We start from the raw sequence: 25,122 nt of genomic DNA, 5'->3' as shown, positions 1-25,122 counted from the left end.
CATAACGCGTGGAGTAGATAACGCGTTGAGAATATGAACGTTGGGGGTTTTGACCGTTTATTTTTGACCGTTTTTTTTTTTTTTTTGAACGTTGGTAAATGGGTTTTTTTATATAAAATCCAAATATTTCAATACACAACTCATACAACTCTCAACAATTCTCACAAAAACTTCAAAAAACTCTCAACTATTTTCACACTCATTTTTTTACAAGAAATATGGAAGGTTCAAGCAAGAGAGGTGGTGGATCGAAAAAAAGAGGTGGCGGTTCGGGTACGAAGAAAATAAGGCCCAAGGTTCGAGCGAATCTTGGTGAGCCCGATCGATTTAGGTTGCAAGACGAACCCGACCAAGTCCCACTCTTTCAAACCCAACAATACCCACCCTTTCAAACCCAACAATATCCACCCTTTCAATCGCAAACGTACCATAACCAACCGTTCGTTCCACCGTTTCAACCTCACCAATTTCAATCGCAAACGTATCAAACCCAACCCCACGCACTCGACCCACTACTAGAAGACAACACCCTCCTTCATCATTTTGCAAAAGCATGGCATGAACCACGTGAACCACAACAAAGTGTTGACGAGGACGAGGAAGAGGAAGAGGAAGAAGAAGCGGAGGAAGAGGAAGAGGAAGAGGAAGAAGAACAAAATGTTGAGGTTCAAGAAATCGTTCCAATCGGCCGACAACCTTGGACGAGCGAGGAGGAGGTCTCGTTGACGAAGGCGTATTTGCACATCTCGGAGAGTAGGAAACACGGGAACGAGCAACGAAAGGAAGCGTTTTGGAGACGGGTTATTAGTCATTTTATGAAACTTCCCGGTGCAAGGGTCCGAAACATGGACAAAATGACGTCGAAGTGGTCGGATTTGAACCGAAAAATGAGCCGGTTCAACGCTTGTTTCATTCAAAAGGTATGTTTTTTTATTAAAAAACAGTTTATTAAAAAAAAAGAGTTTTTTTTATAAAAAAACAGTTTATAAAAACTGTTTATAAAAAAAAAGAGTTTTTTTTTATAAAAAACAGTTAAAAAAAAACAGTTTTTTTTTATAAAAAACAGTTTATTAATAAAAACAGTTTTTTTATAAAAAACAGTTTATTTTATAAAAAACAGTTTATTAAACAGTTTATAAAAAAACAGTTTTTTTTTTTAAAAACAGTTTATTAAAAACAGTTAAAAAAACAGTTTTTTTTTAAAAAACAGTTTATTAAAAACAGTTAAAAAAAACAGTTTTTTTTATAAAAAACAGTTTATAAACATTTTATTTTTTTTGTAGAGCCGAAACCCACAAAGTGGAGCGAGCGAGGCGACGATCATGCAACAAGCCACCGAAATGTATTGCACAACGTACCATAAGAGAACTTTTCCACACGTTGCGGCATGGCAAGTTGCGAGACATCACCCGAAGTGGGTCCCCGTTGAGTTGGTTGACACGCATGGTCCTACGGCTCCAAAAAATCAAGGCGGTTCGAAAAGAACAAAGACATCCGATTCGGGGAACTACACGACTTCCGCGTCGGATAACTTGCCCCAAATGAACTTAAACGACGAGCCTCTAGACGAACCCCTTGACGAGCCCGTTGAGGAAAATACACCCACAAGGCCACGACGCAGACGAGGTGGTGATTCGTCAAGCAAAGGGAAGGAGGCGGTGGCGGAGTCGATCTTTAGAATCGAAGAGGAGAAAATGACCCAATACAAGATGGCCGAACAAAGAAAAGAAACAATGATGACCCTAAAAGTTGAACGGGAGCAGGCGTACAAGGAACACTTGAAAACGATCGAAAGACAAAATGATTTAAAAATCTTGTGTGAAAAACACGCCCATCTCGACGAACCGTTCAAGTCAATTGTCATCGAACAAAAGCGCGCGATTTGCGCAAAGTGGGGTTGGGAGATGCCATCGGTTTAGTTGTTTTTTTTTAAATCGGTTTAGTTGTTTTTTTTATTTGGTTATGTAATTTTTTTTAAAGTTTAATGAAATTTATAATTTAGTGTTTTATTTTTATTTTCTAATTTTAAAATGAAAATTAAAAAAAATGGGAGTGATAGAATCCATCACTAGTGATTCCACCCCTAGTCCATTTCTATCACTAGTGATAGAAATATGGTTGATGACATGTCATGCTTTGATTGGAGAGTGGGAGTGATAGAATCCATCACTAGTGATTCCACCCCTAGTCCCCTTAGGCCGTTTAAAAGAATAGGCTGATGTTTTTTTTAGGTTTAACGGGTTAATACATATGATGAGATCATTTCACAAGTTACAAATAATTTGACAACTTTTTAAACTTTCAACAACCAATCGTTTTATTTATCTATCTATTATACTAAATGAATTCTCTTAGGCTACAAGGGCTATTCTTAGCCAATCATTTTGATGATGTGGACACCCTCTTAGGCAGAGAATTAGCTTTGGGCGGCAATTCATTTTCCTTTTTATTAACACGCTCTCTCTCTCTCTCTCTCTCTCTCTCTCTCTCTCTCTCTCTCTCTCCCTCTTTAATAAAAAAACCCTAACTCTTCATTTCCTTCGATCATCTCCCCTTTTCTTTATCATCGAGTTTCTTTTGTCTTCCCCCTTCATTATCCTCTGTAAACCCTAAAGGAATCTACACCAGTTCTTCGAGGATTACTGATTCAATCCGATGGAATAATGGATCTTTCAAATGTCGTTGTTGTTCTGCAAGCAACAGAGTCCCAATCGTGCTGAACGAAAAGCCGCTGAAGATAACCTCAATCAAGTATACAATTTCATCTATCTTCGATTTTAGGTAATTTGTATTTCCATTTTTAATTGATATAAATTATTTTAGGTTATACATCATTTGCTATGTGAAACATTAAATCCCCTGTTTTCGAAGATTATCAACAACAAATATGCTATACAATGTACAGTAGACTATGGCGATTCGATTACAAACCCTAATTCAAAGATTGCCTTTTATTCAATATGTTTTGCTTTTTGTTTTCATTAGTTTTCTTATTTCAAATCTATATAATATGGTTCTGTATTTTATGCTATTAGTGTTCATCGAGATTATGATATAGAGGTTGAGAGTTTGGTTTTTAATCTTGATTTTGAAGAGAACTAAATATAGAACATGTTAGTGGGTCGGGTTCAATCCGTATATGAGGTTATTTGATAGACTTTCCATGTGGGTACCATGATTCTCTTGATTGATGATTCATAATTTTAAATTCAAATTTCAAATTTGAATTAATTATGGGGTCAAAGATTTGATGTAATTAGGTATTGATTAGCTGCATGATTTGATTGTAGATAAAGATGATATGTTCTTAAAGAGGTGGATTCAATGAACCTGGACAATCAATGCATAATTATATGTTAACGCTACTTATGTTATAATTCGTGTTGATATATTTACATTTAATAACGCAGGTTCTCCCTAAAGCTTATCTTAGGAAACACATGACCGGAAAGTTGTGAAGAATCAATAGGTAAGCAGGTTCTTCATTACGCATTATTGTATGTTCATGTTTTATTTGAGATTATTAGATACAATGTGGAGGGGCGTATCTCTATTTTATTAGAAACCCTGAGTAATCAATTGATAAGTATAATCACTATGTTTGGGGTTTTATGTTTTTTCTTAAATTTTTTATTGCAAATAAATATAACTCCTCTGTTAGCATTAGAGATGAGTTAAGAGGGGTAGAAATCTGTGTTGGTTGTTACATTTTTCATCAGATGAGCATTATCCACCTCTAATTTCGGCAGCAGAAAAGTGATAATCAAGGGTACTGGTATGAAGGAAGAAACTCAATATAGAGTCGTCAAGATCGTCATTAATTATGTGATTGATCGCTTTTGTTTCATTAAATTCATGATCTCATATTACTTCAGTCCCAATGAAATTATCTTTTGTATAATTTGGCTACGTTTGTGCAGGTGTTTGAGAATTGTAGTGTGGAGAAGGATGTCGCAGAATATATAAAGAAGAAAAACTTTGGTAAATTTATATTTTGTTATAATTTATGTTTCGCTTCATGACGTGCTCACAATTATATCGGGACTCAAGTAGCTTATATGGACCCTTGCTGGTTGAGTTATCATACTTTTATATGTTTTTCAGTGATTAGTGTTAGTAATAATTTATAGTTGATTTTGAAACATAGATCTAATAATTTGGGCAAAAAATAGCATCTTGAAAAGCTCTCAGTCCAATGAACTCTAAATATTATGAATGTTGTGCAAAATAGTGGTGTGATGTATGTATTTGGTTAATTAAGATCTCTATTGCATGAGCCCGACAGAAGTATTCCTTATTGGATTTCTTCAGGGATCCCACCTCTCGCGGGGGTGCCCGTCTCTTAAAAGCAGTCAGTTACACCAGGTAACTAAATTTATGTTTCTTGAATTTGGCAAAAAAAATGATCTTTACTTTCTTAGTTGTTGAGTATAATTTTGTCTTTGCATTTTCAGGAGAAAAAAACAACATCCCAGAGTCCTAAAACCAAAACCAATGGGTTTTCGGTGAAAAGTGGACAGGGTTCACCATTAGAGTCAGCTGGGTCGAACAAGTGGTTCAAGGCAGAGGTTGCCAAATTTGGGGTTTATTCTAAAGATTAGTAACCCTAACTTTACAATTTCTTGAGTATTCTAAAGATTAGTCACCCTAACATTAAATATATATAATGCTGGGACGCTCAGTTGTGAGATAAAGGTTCGGTTGTGAGATAAAGGTTCCAGTGGGTTGTGAATTGAGTAGTAGGCTACGCTTCTTTTCGTGTTTTCTTTCGTGGGATGAGTTTTTGTTCTTGGTAGGTTCCGTATATTATTTTCTTCTACAGATTTTGTGAAGAACTTTTGATTTTAATTGGAAACTGTTATCGGTTATGGAGTATTTGACGACGAAATCGGTGAATACGAGAGGTTGATTGGAAAGCGATGCCGGGACCAGCGTCAGATTGTAGGTTCAGTGACGGCGATACGACAATGTTTTATAGATTTGTATCATTGAGTGGATTTTGGTCGAAGCATCGCGATGACGTTGGCTGCAATTAACTCCAGAAGGTTTGTTGTTAGATTTAATTTTTTTTTTGTTTAGTATGAGTGTATTAGTATAAGTATAATATTTAACATACATGATACTTTTAACACTTTCAAGACGTAGTGATCAATCAGTCTTATTACTGGGTCGTTTATTTGATCACTAAATCATTTTTTATTCTTAATTAATGGATTAATATGCGTTGGTGATGAGTCAAATCGATTAATATTTTAGAACCAGCCAAATTTTGTAATATACTAATATGTATATGATGTTCATATATGTGCAGGGTAGTGATTAGTGAATGAACGGCTTAGTTAAAGGTATTTTTTTTCATTTTTAAGAGAGATATCTATCTTAAATTCCATTATATGCATTCAAACTATATTTTATAATTTTTGTGTCATGCTAATGAATGTATGATATTTAGTGTCTTTGTTCGGTGGTTGCGAATTTTGGCCAAATATCGAAGACATGGATGCACAAGAGGTAGGGAAGTCTTCATTTGTAAGAAGTTCGTTCTCAGACGTTGCACATGCTGCTGGATACACTGGATATGCTGGTGGCAAGCTGGATAATGTGGCGGTGATTGTGTCTTTGGTGGAAAAAGGATCTAACCTCCTTGCAGTGTAATATCAACTGCTTTCTTGCATCAGATTCTCTGATTTCTACTTTAGAAATACAGTTAAGGTACACCCTCTGCTATTTTCAACCAAGTAATTCTTTCTGATCAACTGTGTGTAAAAAAATGAGACTTTTCTGGTCAATATGTTGCAATATGGGTACGGGTCAAAATGGGTTTTGGTACCGGTCAAGTTGGCGGGTTGAGTAAAACACTTTTTTTTCCAAATCTTTCTAAAAGTAACTAACACAAAAATTTATAAGCCACACCTGTATTTATCTTTAATTTTCATTTTAGAAAGTAGTCATTTCCTATAAAAAATGTAAAAGCAATTATAAATTATCTATATATCTATATAACTATATGAGTAAACTGCCATTTTGGTCCCTGTGGTTTGGACACTTTTACCATTTTAGTCCAAATCTCAAACTTTTTACATCTAGGTCCCTGCGGTTTGCATTTTGTTGCCATTTTAGTCCAAAACTCAAAATATCTCATTTTTTACTGTTTTAAGGTCCCTTTTTTGTCTTTATCTGCAGGGGTAGTTTGGTCATTTAATTTTCATTAAATCAATTCCTTTTATTAAAAAACCCCAAATATACACCCCTCTCTACCTTTCTCTCTCGTTCCTGCTATACACCACCACCACCAGACCACTTCCACCACCAAACCAATTCCTTAACTCTCTCTACAAATTCTCTCTCATATATACAGATCCACCGCCGGCAACGCCGCCATAGCTCTGTCGACCACCTCTCAATCCCGCCACCTGCCACCACAACCATCGTGAAAACCCCTCAAATCCGAAAACCCACCATGAAAAACCCTCAAATCCACCACCGTAACCACCCAAAATCCCAAAATATTCACTAGAAACAAAAACTCAAAATCCCCAAATATTCACTAGAAACTTCATAAAACACCCAAAATCCCCAAATACTCACATTTTCACTTACCAGAAGTGGATGAACCCTAGCTTTCTTGTGGTTGCTAAATCTACTGCCGGAAGTGGATGAACCGTTGTTGGAGTTGTCGAGATTGATCACCGGAGTGCTTGAATGATGTAGAGAGATGGGGGCGGTGGTGGTAGATGGGGGCGGTGCCATCGAGCTCATCATCTGCAGGTCGCCGGCTCCACTGAGGGGAGGGAGAGCAGTGAGAGAGAGGCCGAGGGGAGGGGAGAGCAGTGACCAGAATAACAAGGATCGGGGGGGGGGGGGGCTGTCGTGGGTGTTTGTTGTCGGGTTTACGACCGGAACCGGCTGTTTTCCGGTGACCAATGAAGAGAGGGAAGAGCAGAGGGTTGTGGTGTGGTGGTTCGTCGGAGGTGTGGCGCCGGAGATCCTCGACAGCGAGTCTGGTCGCCGGATCTGAATCTGAGAGAGAACATGGTCTTTGTGTGCTGCTGGACTTGAGAAATGTGTGTTAGGGTTTTTCTATCTAGTGACATTAAATAGAAAAAGATTTAAAAAATGACCAAAATACCCCTGCACTAAAGGACAAAATGATCAGTTTTCAACAGTCAAAATAGAGGGTTTTTGGATTTTGGACTAAAATGGCAACAAAATGCAAACCACAGGGACCCAGATGTAAAAAGTTTGAGATTTGGACTAAAATGGCAAAAGTGCCCAAACCACAGGGACCAAAATGGCAGTTTACTCTAACTATATAATACATTTCCAATAGACACAAAAGTAATTTAACCCCTAATTTTTAAGATGGCAGCCCAAAAGGCAAGAACAAATCTCCAATTTTAACACTTTTTCTTCCCATCATGCCCCTCTCTCCCTCAAGTGATCGTCATTCACACCACAGCAACCGAATGCAATTGAAAGCAGACGCCAATGATAAGTCGGAGGAAGCCAAAGGTCGGATGGAACATTAATACAATTGATTATTGTCTCCTTTTGACGCACACCATTTATTTTCCTCTCCTGACTCTTTGGCACAACATTCATCAGAGCATTCTTCTCAAATTTCGTAAATCAAAGAAGCAAAGCGAAGAAGAAAACCAAGGGTGAAAATGGTTTGGCTTCTAGGTCTTCTGAAGAGGATTCTAATGATTGGTGGTATGAGTTCTCCAAGCAGATTGCTGGTAATTATTTTTTTTTTTTTGCGTTTTGGAATCATATTTTATTTGATTTCTGGGTTTGGGTGTGTTTTAAGGATTTGTGTGTTGTTAATCACAAATGCATCTTGATGGTTGCTAAAATCGATCTCTAATCTGCTGATTTTTGTGCACTTTCAGTTCATGTTCTTGACCTAAAAGTTTGATTGCTAGATGACCATGTTTGACTTTTGTTGGGTAGCTTTATTGATTCAGTTTTATCGTGAATGTGAAGTTAAAAACCTAGATGCAATCATTTTAGGGTAATGTAAATATTTTATTCCCCTCAAATAGTTTAAGATTCTGTTATGTGAAATTTATGTTAAGTTATAATAATGATTTGGGACTAGAACATGGTATGTTGAATCTTTACTTTCATTCATTTGATTATCCTGATAGAAATTTCTTTGAGGTTTGATAGGTAGCTACAACCTACAGATTCGTTTGAGTACTATGATGTGGTCACAACCACCACCTACAAGAGTCTTAGGGGACCGAGAGCCGGTATGATCTGTCAAAACCACAGAAGAAGATGCAGTTTATGACAAGATCAGTTTTGCTGTCTTCCCAACTCTGTAGGGTGGTTCACACAACCACCAGATCGGTGCACTAGCTGTTGCATTGAAACAATCCATGTCACCTGGATTCAAGGTCTATGCTAAGCAAGTTAGAGCCAATGTTGTTCAACCTAATACTGTTGATCACTCATTTGACTATTATGTTTTTTTTGGCTAAAATCTTTTTGTAGGTGCTTATGCTTCCTTGACAACCAATTCAACTGTTACAGCCACTACTGCTTAGACGCCATCTGCGGTTGTTGTTTCTTTCAGTAATGGGTCAGTCATAACTATAGTCTCTAAATGTTCTTTTTGTGCAGAATACTGTTGATCACAAACATCTTTAATCGTTCTTTCCGTATTTATTAACGTTTTGATTCATTGGAACAAAAGAAAGATTTGTAAGTTTGGATTTATGACTTTTTGAATTTTTGATTTACTGTGGTTGCTGTTAATAATTACACAAGCGCCGTCATTAATTCGGCAAACTGATGATAGATTAAACATGGTGGTGCAGGATTGACAGGTTGATTATGGGAAATTTGCTGCTATGCTGAGGAAAGGAAGTGGTGGAAATAGGGAGGAGAACAATGAGGAGTAATCTGAAATTTGTTGGTATTCCATGTCCCTTCATTCTACAAACCTTAGGGGTTATTCGACGAATTCAACCAACTTCAAAATGATACAGTTGGTGATATTGAGTGAAAGAAAGTGAGGAGAAGTAAGGAGCTGACGTGTCAACGGGGGGCGTGTCATGACCTTGGCGGCAATCCAACGCACTTTTGGCGGAAAATGAGCCTCCTTTAAGTATTAACGCGGGAATCCGATGAACATGTGTAACCGACTCTGATCTCATTCGGTCTCAGTTTGAAGTGTGTTTATGTGAGAAGAAATCTGCTGTATCTGGATATGGTGGGACGTCAATACAATTGCTTGATTAACCCTCTCGGGGCCATCCGATAAACGTTTGATAAGGCGGTGGCATTTGGTGCAGATCCGACATCGTTTGACGGTAAAGATTGGGGCGTATCAGATCTGTTTCGAGAATATCTTTTTCAAAATGACGCCGTCAGTCAGGTGATTCTAGGGTTTATGAATTTCAAAACGACGACTTTCTAGGGTTTATGATTGTGACTACTTTTTTAAATCACCCTGCTGTTTTGCGGGTGCTGATTTTTTCCTTAGTTGGATTATTTTTATTTTATTTTATTTTAAATATTATTGATTCATAAGTTAAATGAGCTTGAATTCTCATAAGTTAAACGATGGGACCATCTTCTAGAAGAGATGGTATGTGACCATCTTTGCAAAGTTTTTATGGGACTAGCTGTCTATTCCTCATGAGACCAACATCAAGTTGTTAGTTATAGTTGATGCTTTTAAGCATTGGGAATTGGGATGCATACAAGGTAGGAGTGAAGCCCACTTAGATATTTGTTGCAGAATTTTTTACAAAAAAGAAGTTTGTTTGTCCTCAAGATATACTATTTTGTAAGTTTTTTTGTCCAAGATATACCTGTACAGTGAAGTTTTTTATACATATGTGCCCTTCAGGATGACTCAAAATTGTATACATTTTATGAGCTTGTAACAAAAGGTTCCCTTCTAAGTCTCTATCAAACATACCATCTTCAACATTGTCAAGTTGCCTCATACATACGCCTAATCCTACATGATCTGAAGTTTGTGCATGACCGTCATGAGGTGCGCAGGTACTGAAACTTGAAATCTATTATTTTTGTATTCAGCTGTATATACTTTTTTACTGTGTCGGGTTTTCAGTAGTCTGTATGTGAACCGGACCTTTTTCTGTTGGAACTTTTATAGCTTTATAGTTTCCATACCTGCTGATACAGCAAGTGTAGTGCTATACTTTTTTTTATTGTTTTGTACATGTAGCTTTTATTAGTGCTTTTTTATATTTATTCGTCTTGTAGTTTAAGCGAACTAGACCGATGCTTTAATCATTTTCACTCACGGCACTTGTGCCTACACCTCTAGAGTTGTTAGTTACTTAGTTCTTTATTTAATGAAGGCCTCTGATCTATGGTTAGAAAGTAGTTGTATTAGAAGTAGCTTTGAACATTATGTAGTATATTTTCTTAACATATGTTCATCACTCATTTTTTCTAAGTTAGTTAGAGGGGTCTTTTTATTGTTTCTCACATTTGTGGGCTTACTTGTGATACCAGATTCACTTTGTTAATTGCAATCTGTGTTATGATTTTATATATATAGTTTATTACGATAGTTGTTATTAATTCATAATACAAGAAAACCACAATGACCTAAATATAACATTTGCTAAAGGTGGCTAAGTGGGCGGGTCGGTAACGGGTCAAAAACAGACAAATTTTTGCTGGATTCAGTTAGGGTTGCCCCAAAACACATTTTGTCCAAAACTTTTTTTTCTTATAGTTAATTTATTCACATATGAATAGCACATCTAATCATGTGGATTTTGTTCAGGTGAGTTTTGTATTACATTCGTTCCATTAAACCGTCACATTTATAAATTGGTTGTGTTTTTTATATCTCTTAACGTGTCAAATATTTTTAGTGTTTTTTTTTCTTATAGTTAATTTATTCACATATGAATAGCACATCTAATCATGTGGATTTTGTTCAGGTGAGTTTTGTATTACTTCGAAACATTCGTTCCATTAAACCGTCACATTTATAAATTGGTTGTGTTTTTTATATCTCTTAACGTGTCAAATATTTTTAGTGTTTTTTTTTATTTTTTTAATATTTTTTGTTAAAAGGGTAATCAGTCGAATGAGTCAAACAGGTTTAAAGTCACTTAAAATTTAACTTTACGTATATAACATTTTAATCATAATTGTAGCGTTATTTATTACGACAAAATGCTTAAAATGGACAAAAATGTTTGTTAGGTCAACGTGACCCGTACTGAATTAACTGATTTTGATTGGAATGATCTGGGATGTGTCTTATTTCAAGCAAGTTATATATATAATTGCTATGAAGGAACGTCTCAAATGGGTGGCCAGGTGATAATTTTTCAATGAGAGAAACTGACGACTCCCGTCGGTGGCCAGCGGTGACAATTTGCTACAGTAAAGGATTTCGGCACAAATCACAGTGGTGGTCAGGTTCAAGGATGTGGTTGATAAACCTTATAAGCAGGGAACGTTTGAGCGGATATGGGAAGTAACTGGTAGAATATGATGGATGATATGAAGAATGTGGTCACAGGTGCCAGTCGGTGCCGATCTGAAGAATTTAAAGACTAATGTTTGAACTATTGATTTAAAAAGGTAAAAGATTCAATACAATATTGTGTTGAATACTAGATTTTAGTTTGGATTTAAAGCTGATGTTGGGCTAGATGATGGAGCATCGGTGTCAAAGGGGTTGTGGTTAAGATTGGTATCAAAGCTGCTGAGAAGATTGGGCAAACATGTGTATAACTTCTTACGGATTTTTCGTTAAATGGAATAAAATGTTAGAAACTTGGAATGGGTTGTGGTTCGGAATAGGCATCATAATTGAATTTGATATCAGTTGGGACACCCGCCGCAACGCGCGGACTTTCCCACTAGTATAATATAAAAGATTTACTTGATACTTTTTTAGTGAACCCAAAATGAAATGCTAATGATGTTTGTATGAATTTAATTTACATGTCACTTTATTGCCTTAAATTTCACATACCTACCCACGTGTACTTTTAGTTTAGGAGATTTGAGTGTTTGAATAGCTTTTGCATTTTTATCATATTGTCTCATATACATGTTAGAAGAGATATAACTTAGTTATATTATTTATAATTATAATTTTTTATATATAACATAATGTATATTTTATAAGTTTTCTTGATCATAAGTTTATTTATAAATTATGTAAATATATATTTAATATATTCATTAAAAGCTATATAAATCATGGGCTCGCGAGCCAATTCGAGTTCAATAGGTGAAGGTTAGGCTCAAGCTCTTTTTAAATGAGCTTAAGTAGAGGACCGAGCTCGAGGTCATTTTAACTCAACCGGTCTCGAATACCACAACTCATTTACCAACCAAACACCCCCCCCCCCCCCCGCGTCGTATGTTACATGGATATATTACTACTAATCCAATCACTTTTGTAAAATTATCAAAGTAATGAAATTTTATTAAGAGATATTACTACTAATCCAATCACTTTTGTAAAATTATGTTCGTATATGTTGACGCAAATCTTCTATAGAAAACCCACATCATGATGATTTGTGAGAAAGTAAAATTATCAAAGTAATGAAATTTTATTAAGAGATATTACTACTAATCCAATCACTTTTATAAAAAATAGATACTATAAAGTTTTTCATAACAAAATGTCTAAATTAAAATGTCACTTTTGATCATCCCTAATTTACTTGCTTCTCTATAAAAAGTAAATGTTGTACAAGTTTACTATACCAAATTCATTGACTCACACATGAAAAGACAAAATTAAATAGACAAATGAAGATGTAGGCTTAAATGAATAATGTCGTTGCAATGTTTGTAGTCTGTATCTTTCTTTCTTTCTTCTAGATAGGCTACAAAAAAGATAATACCCTTACAGCCTTCCAGTGATTTAGTGATTTGGTCCGCCGTCATCACTTGGCTGAAAGCTTATTGGCATGTTTTTATAATCTGCATTCTTTGTTTTCTTTCCTTAAATCTAAATGTTAATTGTGTTTATACTGAATTTAGACTATAACTATCTACATAAAATGCTTAGAGTTAGGTCCAATTGGTAAACGCGTTGGAGTTAAGGTATTGCTCCCCTTGAGTTCAAGGGTTCAAACCCGTCGAAGGCAGATTTTCTATAATTCAAGCTGTTTCAAAAAAAAAAAAAAAAAAAAAAAACCTAAAATGCTTTGAAAAAAGTGTTTCAGCGTGACCCGTTTCCATATCGTTTTCTTCACTTGCTAAGTATTTTATCGATATCATATGTTCTCATACAACCCTGTAGCAACAAATTATATGTTCAAGATTCTAATTTATTGGTTTGCTTTACAAATGAGCAGGGACACACAAGTGATTGGAGATTTTAATGGATGAGATGGAACCACAAGATGGAAAACGATCAATGGTCAAGTGGGTCATGAACATGCCAAACCGGTATGTACTAGGTATTTTTAGGTTTATTTCATTTGTTTTTTAGTATAGTTTTGTTAATAAATTTGTGCGTTTTGCTTAATTTACATGGACTTTGATAGAGTTTATGGTGGTGGAAGTCAATGTGTTGCGAGTTCGAATTTAGTCTTGGAAATATAAAAAATGGCATCCTTCTTGCACAAGATGCATACGGGTAATGCTAAGAAAAAAAATCCCGTTTTGTCGTTTACACTTTTATATTTTTTCGGCTAATATTTTTTAAACGTACAATGTAGAAACTATGCTGTACAGTACATTCTTGAGCTGCAGATTCCATCGGCTGTGTCGAAGATGACCTCTCAGTTTAAGGGTAACTATCGCACCTTGCCACCCAAAAGTTTAGTAGCCATGTGGTCGAGAAATGTTTAGCCGTGTTAGATGCTCAAATCAGGTCAACCATCATCCGTGAACTGATCTCGGCTACTCAGTTTGAACAACTGCTTCAAGATCCACATGCAAATTATGTTATACAAACCGCCCTTCGTGTTTCTGAGGTCCATTGTTTTCGGTACGGATTTTTACTTTCAAATACCAGTCCGTATCGATACTGGTACCTAACCGTACCGTAACTGGTATTTTTGCTACCGGTACCGGCACCAATTTTTGGGATTTTCGTTACCAGTATTTTCGGTACCGATCTCATTCCTATGATGGATTGATTTGGTCGTATTTTATCTCTAACGGATCACATAGTAAGAGTTCACTAACTATCTAGACTTGATGCAACTAAAGTCTTTTTTATATTATTGTAAGAATATAGCTTTGGTAATCACATTTAGTGCAATTATTATTTACAAAGTTGTTTTAACAGAACTAGAGAAGAGGTTTTGGGGTCAACCCGACATTGATTTTTTTTTTTGTTAATGAATTAGGAATTGTTAATGTTGATTTTAATACAAATTATGTATGGGGTTTCGATACGGAAAGTAAAAAGTTTGATCTCAAATTTACAAAATGTAATGGAAAATAAAATGTTTGACCTTTAATTTGGCCATTTGACCTTTTGGAGTTAAAATATGACCCTAATCTGACCCATTTCCTTACTGATCACAGTTCATCTATGAAGCTGCTACAAAATTCTGTGTTGAAATAGCAACCCATCAACACGGATGTGGTGTATTACAAAGATGTATCAATCACTCGACTGACGAGTACCGCGAAAAATTACAATTGATTAGGGATCCTGCTCTATGAAGAGGATTCATGTTAGCTAGAACCGTTATGGGATTCTTAGCTGATGTTTATGCAACCGCGGCTTTTGAACTGGGAAAAATACATATTATTGCAGATGAAAGGGTGTGTACTCACTATTCATACTTGTGAGCTATGTAATTTTTTTTAACTTTTGCAATATTTTATTACATTTATTTGTTTTATCAGGTTCACGGAGCGGTTTCTGATCTTCCAACAAAGATTGCCAAAGAGCTCTTAAATAAGTACCTACCACCTGGAATACTATGACAAAATATAGCAAGGTAAACTCTATTCAGTTTTTAAATATCAGTTTCAAAAGTGTGAGGTGTTATGAAAAGTGCGAGGCGCTCTTAAATAAGGACTTACCAAATGCCAATACTATTACGCCTTTTACTTTTCATTTTGATTTTGGGCTTCCAATATTAGGCTTTCTTGAGTTGTGAATAATGAATTGGAGAGTTGAAAATTTTTGTTTGGTGCAGAATTGTTGCTGTTGGTTTTACTACTTAACTTAGTTTTTAATGGGGAACAAAAGCTTTATTAAACACTTCTAGGTATGTAGTGAAAAAAGAAAGGAGAAGAAAGCAATAGAGTTTCCAGCGGAGAAAGGAGAAGTAATCATCTTATGGTTTGTGTAGAGAAGGGGAATGAAAGCTTTATTAAACACTTCTAGGTATGTAATTTTCCCAATTTCTCTATAAATCTTCTATATGTGTTTGGTTTAGTAGAAGTTTTGCTTAATTTCATCGTTATTTTACTTTGTTGCCAGTAATATGAATGTGACTATGTGTGTAAATTAAAGAAGGTAGATTGTTGAGGTAAACCTCCAAACCCTTCTTGATTTTTCGGTCGTTTAGACGCTTACCGGATAAAAGATACGTTTGTCGTTATGGAGTTCTTTTTGGAAATTATAAACAAGTTTATATCAATTAATGACCAAATTAGAGATGACGTGAATGTGTTGCTAACTTGCTATTTATTGTAGAGTTCCAAAATTTATACACCACTTGAAGTATAATGACCAAACTAGATAAAATAAGAATGCTCATTAGTTTTGGATTCAACCAGAATATTGTTTTGACTACAAAACTCAAAAGGGGCATGGTTGAATTTTTCAATTTTTGATCTTGATTATGCTGTATTGATTTGTAGTGGCCATGGAAGCTTCTCCAACAATCCAAACAATAATAGTGTGGTTGGGCATCTTCTACATTCTTCAATTCTTATGCCTTATCATAGATGGTACGTTTTAACTAACTCCACTTTGGTTCACTAATTTGCTCACTATTTCACAACATGAATCAGTATTTCACATACGTAAAGAATTTCTACATATATTTGATGTTGTTGTCTAAATAGAATTCTGAAATGATAATGTATTTCATATAATTAACATCACTAATCAAGCTGGCCCTGCATTAATATTTCCTCATTACAAGAGAAATTGTCATAGAAGCATAACCAAAACCATGGACATGTTGAAAAACGATGAATGATGGCACCCGGTATCTTTCTTATGGTTAGTTGCAGCATTATGTTGAAAATTTACGATCAATTTATTTAATTTTCCTGATTTTCTTCTATAGTTAACCGAGACAACATTCAAGACTTTGGATTGGATGGCACAAACACTATGCTTCACCCTCCCTTTTTCAATGCTTGCTTATCCTTTTTACATGGTAATGATACTTCTTATTTTTAAAAGACCGATTTAATACTCTTAAAAATTTCATATATATCTTTTAATGCAGTGCTACATTACCAAGGTAAATGCTAAGTTGAAACAAATGTATAATTTAGTTAATCATTACCAATACTCCATCTCACATCATTTTATCTTCATTCATAACCATTCCTTTGTTTCAGTTGGCAGCATCTGTTGAAGTTTTAAGGAAGGCGCAGTTGTGATTGAAAAATAGGGAAGCTTTGTGAGATGTGAATGAGCCATATTGCAATTTTATGGGGAGAGGCGACCATGGTGGTGGAGGTTTCTTCGTCGATTAACTTCGTCTTTGTACCTGCTCTTGATTCTATTCGATTTAGCGTTTTTTGTAGCTGGCGTTCGGTTAATTAGGATCGATTGCCGGATGTTTTTATTAGTTGTTTTTGTGGCGTTAAATACTGGTGCTTTTCTTTGCCGAAGGTTTGAGATGGTTATTTTGTGATTAAGGTACCTTATTCTCTTATGATTTAATTGGACTTATTGTAGTGCTTTGCTTGATGACTCAAAGTTTTTTAATAAAGTCTTTTAAATGAACAATTGTAGTTTGAGGAAAAATGTCAAACTTTGTTTGGAGATTTGGAATTCATCAGATGTTTGTTTTTCTTATTTGATTAAACTTTCATTCCAATTGCTTTAGTCAGATTAGATGTCAAAAGGAATTGAAGTTTAAATATTTTTTGTTTATAAACTGTTTTAATAGAATGATGTATTTTGTTATTTGGTTGCTTTCAAAATTTTGTGGTTGTGATGATGAAAAAGTCTTAATGTGATCATGGTTGTGACTTCCTGGTTAGATTAACCCAACTCAGCCTATTTGAAAGATTTAAGGGTGTGTTGTATGTAATTTTTGCTTTTGTTTGTTGGATGGTTTTGATGATGAAAAAGTTGTTCCTCACATGGTTTTGGATATTCATAAAAAGGTAACCAATTGTGAGTGTAATTTATTAAATCAATGTGTAACGAACATTATGTCGATGTACTTTTGGGACGTTCTCAAGTGTCTCAAAATATTAGGTTTAACAATCAAAGTTTAACGGTTCTACGTTTAAATTATTTTATGTGTTTAGTTGATGTTTAGCCACCCGCGAAAGTCGCGGGGTCTTAGGCTAGTATATTTTATATGACCAAAACTATTTGAGAGTAGTTTTTGTCAAATATTAATTAAAAATGCAATTTAGATCACACATATGTAGATTTTAGGGGTGTGCAATAACCGAACCGTTAACCGAAAAACCAACAAAACTAAACCGAAATTAATCGAAACCGAATTAACCGAAAGTTGGTTAACGGATATTTTTTTACCATCGGTTAACCAAAATTAACCGAACCGAACCAAATCATTTTTTTTATATATTTCTAGCTTTTATACCTCTATTTCATGTATTTCATGTTTTATACTTTCATTTCATGTAATAATACATCTGTTTCACTTATTTATGCCTTCATTTCATTTATTTATACCTTCATTTTATGTATTTAAACATCTATTCATGCATTATACCTCCATTTCATTTATTTATACATCCATTTCATGTATTTAAAAAACATTAGCCCTTGTTTGAATTGGTTATTAACCGAAAATTAACCGAACCGAACCGAAAACCGACAAATTAACCGAACCGATTAACCGATGACTTCGGTTACGGTTACGGATAATGCTAATAACCGAACCGTGCACACCCCTAGTAGATTTTTACATAAATGTATATTGGTTAGTTGGAGACCGCTAAAATAAAAACCACCTTCAGTTGTAAGAACCGAGAGAACCACTTTCTAGCCACTAGATCAACAAAATTGATGGATAAGATTAAAAATAATTAAAAATACTATTAAATATTTTTTGTCTTATTATATTTTTAATATTTTAATGCAAAAGGGTAGTTTAGTAAAATTACTTCTTTTTGTCTTTTTGTATTTATTATTTTTATTACTTTTTTGTATTATTATATTAGTTTTTATTTTTTAAACAATTTTTTTTATTAGAAGCTTTTTAAATTCAGATTTTTTACACATATTTTTTAAACTTTTTACGTTTTACGTTAAACTTTTTGCGTTTTACATTTTACGTTAAACTTTATACGTGTTACGTTTTATGTTAAACTTTTTACGTTTTTACATTTTATGTTAAACTTTTTACGTTTTACGTTAAACTTTTTACGTTTTACATTAAAAAATTTACGTTTTACGTTAAAAAGTTTACGTAAACGTTAAAAAGTTTACGGTTTACGTTAAAAAGTTTATGGTTTTAACTTTTTTTATAAGAACTTTTTTACGCAAAACGAACGCACCCAGAAATCGCAACTCGGTAGGTGTCTCAGATAGATTGTTATCATCATCGACTGGGGAAAAAATATAAAAAACCAACAAACAAAAATCAAAAACCAAACAAAAAAAAAACAACTCAAAAAACATGTGTGGGGTATTGAAAAAAACGGGGTTTGGCTCAAAGTTCCAAATACTCTTGCTGCAAAAGCGGGGTTGCAGGTGAAAAACCTACCTTCCACTGTCATTGCCGCGCCATCGTCATCAAACTGTCGGAAAAAAAATTTCTCGTCCTATTACTGCCAACTCGAAAATCCCCATATCCAAAACTGAATCAAACAAAATCTCAAAACAACCCAAAATAACAACCACTGCCGCTACCTCTTCAACCTCCTCCCACTCACCTGAACAACGAAGCAAGCAGGAGACTCGGATCCAGAAAAAGAAAAATGAACTAAGAGAGAAAGAAAAGGAGTTGAAAGGTTTACCAGAGAAGAACATCATTGCTGTCGCTTACGGCGGAGACACAACCGGAATCTTTCTCTCTTTACAGCCCGATCAGCATGTCCCCATCATCATCATCGTTGCATCATCATCACCGCCGCTGGACTACTCCGCCGGTCTCCCTCTCTCTCTCCTCTCTCTCTTTCTCTGTCTACTCTCTATGTCCACTCTCTCTCTCTTTCTCCTGCTTGAAACATCAACCGGCACCGCCGCCGCCGCAACGGCAGTTGTCGTCGTTGGGTAATCACGGGGGGAGGGGGATGAAGAATGGGCCGGCATAGTCGCCGGAGAAAAATGCAGAGACAGATAGAGAAGGTGAATGATTCTTAAAAGAGGGTGAGAGTTTATATTTTGAAGAGAGAGAAAGGTGAGAGATTTTTAAAATCTCTGTTGGCTTTAAATGAAGAGAACGAGGGATTTGACATTTGGGGTAAATGATCAAAATACTCTTTTGGTTGGCATAATCTGATTGGCGGAGAGTGGTTCTTATGGTTCTTACAAATGGTGGTGGTTTTCATTTTAGCGGCTCCCTTGGTTAGTATACATATATTTAGTTTGATTATTAGACATATGTAAACTTGTGATTATATATGTAATCACAAAATTAATTATAATAACTGACAAAAGTACTCTCACGTACTATTTAAATATATAAAATTAAAAAATAGTTTCCTATTAGAAGTTCTTAGACCGTCCACAATAGGATGTGTTTGTATGTTTTTAAAGAGAGAAAAAGATGAGGTGGAGGAAAGAGATGATGATATGGAGGAAAGAGAGTATGAATGTGTATGTGAGAAAGAATGAGGAAAAATAAGGTATGTGAGAGCATTCTCATCCAATCCATCAAAACTTATGAGGGTGAGTTTTTATATTGTAAAGGGTATAAAAAGTGGTTGCGAGTGGAGGAGAGAGAAAATGTTACTGTTCATCTGTATATTTGGGGGGACACTGTCCACCCAGTATAATTTTTTTAATATATATTGAAAGTGGTTGTGAGTGAAGGAAAGAGAAAAATGTGATGATAATATTATTTAATTGAAAAAGAGAGAGAAAAAGTATTTGTTTTTAGTGAAAATATATTGATATAGGAGTTGTTTTTAGTGGAATGTGTGTATAATTTGATGGATTGGATGGGAATGATCCGAGTGTAAGGGAGGAGAAAGGAGAGAGAAGTTATGTTTTTAAGTAGTGTGAGTAAGGTAAGTGAGAGAAACTATTCTATTAGTTGGACAAAGCCCATATGACAACTAAAAACATCCCCCAAATACATATGTATTGGTGATGCTCTTATAATTCTTATTTGTGTTGTTGAAAATTGGGGCAATAATTTAAAAGTGATGATTGAAGGAAAAGGGAATTTGTGGATCACATCTCAAGTTAGGCCGAAAAGATGAGGTTGGGTGATTCATCTATAGATAGAAGTTTGCCTAGTCATATAATCGTCATCAAAATCACTTCTATTATTCACTTAGACTATGTGTGGTGGTTTTTTTAGGCATTTTCCCTTAAAAAACACCTCATCAAGTCTAATTATCGCCCTTTGGGCGTTTTTTTTAAATGCATAAAGCTTTCTTTTTTCCACACCGGTGTTAAAGATCTTTGGCCAATCACCACCAGTATTTTTCTTTTTGTCTGTCCAATATATTTTTTTTGATGGTTTTTTTATTTAATTCTATTACACCTCTTTTAACATAAAATGTCCCACAATGCTCACATCCTCACTACACCCATTTTAGAAAAAAAACGCTCCATAATGCCCCAATGCTGACTGGACCGCCGCATGGCGCAAAACGCCAAAGGTGGGGCATTAGTTGTGTCTTCCCCTACACATGGTCTATTCAGTGGCGGCTATGATGGTGTGCGAGGAGGACCTCCGCACAATGACAAGACCCGTGATTTAGAGGGGTACACGAATTTAAAAAAAAATCCGATATATAATATGTTATTTATTTATTTTTAAATAGTAAACACATACCAGTATAGGTCTATTTAGCACACTTGATATTAGGTTTATTGAGCCCGATACTAATTTAATTTTTTTTAAATAATAATAAAACATTACGAAAGAGCGCATTTTTTCGAGCTCGAACAGGGTACGTGAATTCTTAGAGACGCATCTGGATCAATTAAAGAGTAGGTCTTGGGTTTAAATCTAGGCAATGAAAAAATTTAATATATTAATGTAAAAATAACATTTGTCATTAAAAAAAACTTACTAACTTAATAGTTAAGAGGCTAGTATGTAACTTTATACTCAAATCATATGAAATAAAACAGTAGTTTATGGCATACTGTATTGTAGCCTATTATATCGTAGCTTTCATAGTTAGGGTGACAAAAATTTTGACGTTAATTATTTTTACTAACCACCAAAATAGTATTAAAAACTGAATTTTCAAAGCCTAACCATTTATGATTGAATAAAAAGTAAATTTTCAAAGCCTAACCATTTACATATGATGGCTGAATAAAAACCGAATTTTCAAATCCAAATCATTTGACTCAAGCAGTAACCACAAGGATTTAGAAAGAAAAAAAAACACGTTTTGCAACTAATTTGAGTATGAGAATTTAATTTATTTTTAAATAAATTTGAATTAGTCAAAAAGGGGGGGGACTCTAGGTTATGCATGGTGTATTAATGTATAGAACCATGTGGCCGCCTCATATCACGCCAACTTTCAGTCTTTCTCGTGAGCCGTCTATTCATCTCTCTTTCTCTTGACGGGTGTCGCAATTCCGATACTTACACCCCCTTTTGGATTCACCTACAGGTACTAATCATCTCACTTTGTTTCATTCTTTTGTCTCTTTGATTCCATTCCATTTCTTTCCCATTTTTTTGTTTTGTGTTGTCGTGTTTGATTCTCATTCAATCAAATAACTCCCTTTCTTCTTTAAATATTCCATAAATTCCGTTTCAGTTTCAATCAATTACATTCTCATATATATACCCCTGGTAATTAGGATCCATCGTTCAATATAATTTAAATTAATATATTTGATTGTTATTATTTTTGTTTACATTGATTGCAGTAGCCATGGTGACCAAAACAATAGATCTCCGGTCCGACACGGTGACGAAACCGACCGAAACGATGCGATTAGCAATGGCAAAGGCGGATGTGGATGACGATGTTTTGATCTACGACCCAACGGCCCGACAACTGGAGACCGAAATGGCCCGAATTACGGGCAAAGAGGCTGCACTCTTTGTTCCTTCAGGGACAATGGGTAATCTGATCAGTGTTCTTGTACACTGTGAGATTAGGGGGAGTGAAGTCATCCTTGGTAACAATTCTCACGTCCATATTTACGAAAACGGGGGGATTTCGACGATTGGGGGTGTTCATCCTAGACCTGTTAAGAACAATGATGATGGGAGTATTGATGTTGATGTGATCGAGGCTGCGATTCGGAACCCGGACTTTGAGATATGTTACCCGAAAACTAGGCTTATTTGCCTCGAGAATTCGCATGCTAAGTATGAATTTGGATGTTGTTTTGTATAGTGTTGTTCAGTGGCTAACAGAGATGAGTTGTTGATGCAGCTCTGGTGGTAGATGTCTTTCTGTTGAGTACACAGACCGGGTTGGGGCTCTTGCGAAAAAACATGGTTTGAAGCTTCATATCGATGGGGCTCGCATCTTTAATGCGTCTGCTGTGAGTTAAAAAACTGTTAAAGTAACACTTTACTCTGCTTTAAATTCTATGATAAAAAAGTTTGGAACTCACTTGTCATTTTATTCAGGCTCTTAATGTTCCTGTTGATAGGCTTGTACAGGCTGCTGATTCGGTTTCGGTAGGGTTGTCTTGTCTTAGTTTTGAGATTTTTTTAATATCTCTATTTTTAGAATCATGGTACCAAGAAATAATATAAAATCACAAATTTAATTGTTAGGTGTGCTTGTCGAAAGGGCTTGGTGCACCGGTCGGAAGTGTTATTGTTGGGACAAAAAGCTTCATTGCTAGGGTATCTTCTTGTAGTACTTGAAAGGAACATTTGTTTTGGAGTTTTGGTTGATTATGTCTTTTTAAGTTATAAATTTCAAAATTTATTTGTATAGGCAAGGATTCTGAGGAAAACATTAGGGGGTGGGATGAGACAGGTTGGCATCTTATGTGCTGCTGCTCTAGTTGCTTTACAAGAGAATGTGCCAAAGCTTGTGACTGATCACAAAAATGCCAAGACGTTAGCCGGTAACAAAATCTTTCATCATTTATTATATAATAATTATTATATCTCAATCAGCATAAGTGCATAAGTTTGTATGAGTCTTGTTTTGCAGAAGGGCTAAACAAAATCAAGGGTCTGAGTGTGGATGTAGCTTCCGTGGAGACAAATATTGTAAGATGCATATGATAAAATACTAAGTATTGCTTCATGATCACATTTAAACAATGCCGGTTATTGAGCAGGTTTATTTTGAGATAGCAAAGGGGTCACATATTACAGCACTGAAGTTAGGCAAAATTTTGGATGAGCATGGTATACTTTTGATGCCAGATAGCTCATCCAGGTATGAATTATTAATCTATTAATTAAGTTGTGTCATTAGATTTACTTATTTTGATAACTTAGTATATATAGTACACAGTTCTCTTGATAAGTAATGTTCATAGAAATATGGTTCAGGGTTAGGATTGTGATTCATCACCAAGTTTCTGCAAGTGATGTGCAGTACACATTGGCCTGCATAAAGGTACAGCGCGTCACTGCCTAACCTCTCTTGTTAGTCTATTCGTCATGCTCTCTCACTTGTTGCCCTTACCTTTCAGCAAGCTATGACCGGAGGGACTGATGAAAATGGCGGAAACTGAGGCAAATCTTAATCTTTGTGAACATCATTTTCACTTCCAGTTGTAAAACAATAGTTTGAATTTGTGTTGAAATTGGTTTTCTGTGGACAATCTCTTTAAAATCACACCTGTTGTTTCACTTTAATACCGCAGCTAGTAATATATAGTATGTACCATTGAAGCTCAAACCTAGTAACAAAGAGAGCAAGTTGTCATGAAATTGCCCTGCAAGTGCCGTGCAGCATCCTCAGACATTCCGTAAAGCTTATGATCGTGGATCAATGGTTTCGTCACACTTATCAAGAGTGACAGCTACCCCTGTCTGATGAGTGACCATAAACCAATGTTTTCATAACTGGACCGGCCATCGAACCAATAGCTTACCGGTCTACTCTACTGGTCGGATTGGTTTCAAAAACCGGATGACCTTATGATTAACTTCAAAATTAAAACTAAATGCATATAATTAAATTAAAACAAATATAGAACTCCTTTTATCTTTTGGTGTGGTTTGTAACGTTATAAAAAAGATACACAGAGATTTGAAATCCGGTCTGACCACCCTACCATGTCCCTCGGTTCAACTAGCTCGACCGGTTCAAATAGATTTAACCTGCAACCGGTTCGGTTTAAAAAACGATCTCCAAACATGTGTCCCGTCACAAATCGTAACCTGCTTACATTGCACTAATTGCTAGGATCATTTTATATTTTTCCGGTCTGGGTCGGTCGGTTTGAGTCGTATAACAAAAGATGAAACCAGATAAAATCGGTTTGAGTTTTTAGCAAGCCGATCTCTAGTGGCTCAGCTTGTTTACATCTCTAACACCAAGCAGCTCCGACAACGACGACTCTAATGTTTCTTCATTATGACAATATTATAATAATTTGATTGTTTATGAAGTTAATTGTTTAATATGGGTATTGTGTTATAAGGTTATTGGGCTAAAGAAGTAATGTGCTTAATTTTTTCAAATTGGTTATTGGGTTTTATAAGAATCAACTAGTGGGATTCCCCGCTCATTGCGGCGGGAATTCGATTTCGGCCAGTATCGGTTTGGAAAGAAAAAGTTCTGAGCAACTAAATAGAAAACCAAAAAAATAAGTATGGAAGCATCCATTTGGAAAGAAAAAGCTCTTTCTCTCGCGGGAAGAATCACATTGGCAAAGGTGGCTCTTGG

At 35.4% G+C, this 25,122-nt stretch overlaps 2 protein-coding genes and 4 long non-coding RNA genes across 11 annotated transcripts; all 6 read left to right on the top strand.

Annotated features, from left to right (window-relative positions):
- Positions 1–167: 167 nt before the first annotated feature.
- LOC110906142 (histone H3.v1-like) lies at positions 168–1,919 on the top strand. The gene is made up of 2 exons (XM_022151407.2): positions 168–920; positions 1,284–1,919. The coding sequence occupies exons 1-2, from the start codon at positions 219–221 to the stop codon at positions 1,917–1,919; spliced, it is 1,338 nt and encodes a 445-aa protein (XP_022007099.2). The 5' UTR covers positions 168–218.
- Positions 1,920–4,722: 2,803 nt separating this feature from the next.
- Positions 4,723–5,345, top strand: LOC110906143. The gene is made up of 3 exons (XR_004879701.1): positions 4,723–4,792; positions 4,874–5,045; positions 5,312–5,345. It is a non-coding gene; the product is annotated as an uncharacterized LOC110906143 (long non-coding RNA).
- A 2,026-nt stretch (positions 5,346–7,371) lies between these two features.
- On the top strand, positions 7,372–11,901 carry LOC110904522. 4 transcript variants are annotated; one of them, XR_002572588.2, is made up of 6 exons: positions 7,373–7,739; positions 8,173–8,402; positions 8,500–8,564; positions 8,629–8,709; positions 8,826–10,020; positions 11,323–11,901. It is a non-coding gene; the product is annotated as an uncharacterized LOC110904522 (long non-coding RNA). The 4 variants fall into 4 exon arrangements; XR_004879700.1 differs by having other exon boundaries at positions 8,500–8,587; positions 8,702–8,709; XR_002572586.2 differs by having other exon boundaries at positions 7,372–7,739; positions 8,500–8,709.
- A 1,607-nt stretch (positions 11,902–13,508) lies between these two features.
- LOC110906144 lies at positions 13,509–14,656 on the top strand. Its single transcript, XR_002573697.2, has 3 exons — positions 13,509–13,612; positions 13,695–13,966; positions 14,512–14,656. It is a non-coding gene; the product is annotated as an uncharacterized LOC110906144 (long non-coding RNA).
- A 1,433-nt stretch (positions 14,657–16,089) lies between these two features.
- Positions 16,090–17,100, top strand: LOC118486739. The gene is made up of 2 exons (XR_004879699.1): positions 16,090–16,331; positions 16,519–17,100. It is a non-coding gene; the product is annotated as an uncharacterized LOC118486739 (long non-coding RNA).
- A 4,678-nt stretch (positions 17,101–21,778) lies between these two features.
- Positions 21,779–24,086, top strand: LOC110904523 (probable low-specificity L-threonine aldolase 1). 3 transcript variants are annotated; one of them, XM_022150361.2, is made up of 10 exons: positions 21,779–21,915; positions 22,178–22,625; positions 22,693–22,804; positions 22,893–22,943; positions 23,043–23,114; positions 23,209–23,341; positions 23,431–23,489; positions 23,561–23,661; positions 23,778–23,844; positions 23,921–24,086. In XM_022150361.2, the coding sequence occupies exons 2-10, from the start codon at positions 22,183–22,185 to the stop codon at positions 23,960–23,962; spliced, it is 1,080 nt and encodes a 359-aa protein (XP_022006053.1). In that variant the 5' UTR covers positions 21,779–21,915; positions 22,178–22,182; the 3' UTR covers positions 23,963–24,086. The 3 variants fall into 3 exon arrangements, with proteins under 3 accessions (XP_022006053.1, XP_022006055.1, XP_022006054.1); XM_022150363.2 differs by lacking the exon at positions 21,779–21,915 and adding an exon at positions 21,932–22,100 and having other exon boundaries at positions 22,181–22,625; XM_022150362.2 differs by lacking the exon at positions 21,779–21,915 and adding an exon at positions 21,949–22,100.
- The last annotated feature ends 1,036 nt before the right edge of the window (positions 24,087–25,122 follow it).

Source organism: Helianthus annuus, chromosome 14 (assembly GCF_002127325.2).
Source record: "Helianthus annuus cultivar XRQ/B chromosome 14, HanXRQr2.0-SUNRISE, whole genome shotgun sequence".
NCBI lineage: Eukaryota > Viridiplantae > Streptophyta > Magnoliopsida > Asterales > Asteraceae > Helianthus > Helianthus annuus.
The sequence above is the reverse complement of the archived record's forward strand: the minus strand, read 5'-3'. Positions and strand labels throughout refer to the sequence as shown.

What these genes read in the sequence shown, in the direction of transcription:
- LOC110906142 (XM_022151407.2), top strand. Translation starts at nt 219, where the DNA reads ATGGAAGGTTCAAGCAAGAGAGGTGGTGGATCGAAAAAAAGAGGTGGC. An exon ending in ACGCTTGTTTCATTCAAAAG is followed by an intron (nt 921 to 1,283) that starts GTATGTTTTTTT and finishes TTTTTTTTGTAG; the next exon opens with AGCCGAAACCCACAAAGTGG.
- LOC110904523 (XM_022150361.2), top strand. Translation starts at nt 22,183, where the DNA reads ATGGTGACCAAAACAATAGATCTCCGGTCCGACACGGTGACGAAACCG. An exon ending in GCATCTTTAATGCGTCTGCT is followed by an intron (nt 22,805 to 22,892) that starts GTGAGTTAAAAA and finishes CATTTTATTCAG; the next exon opens with GCTCTTAATGTTCCTGTTGA. An exon ending in ACACATTGGCCTGCATAAAG is followed by an intron (nt 23,845 to 23,920) that starts GTACAGCGCGTC and finishes CTTACCTTTCAG; the next exon opens with CAAGCTATGACCGGAGGGAC.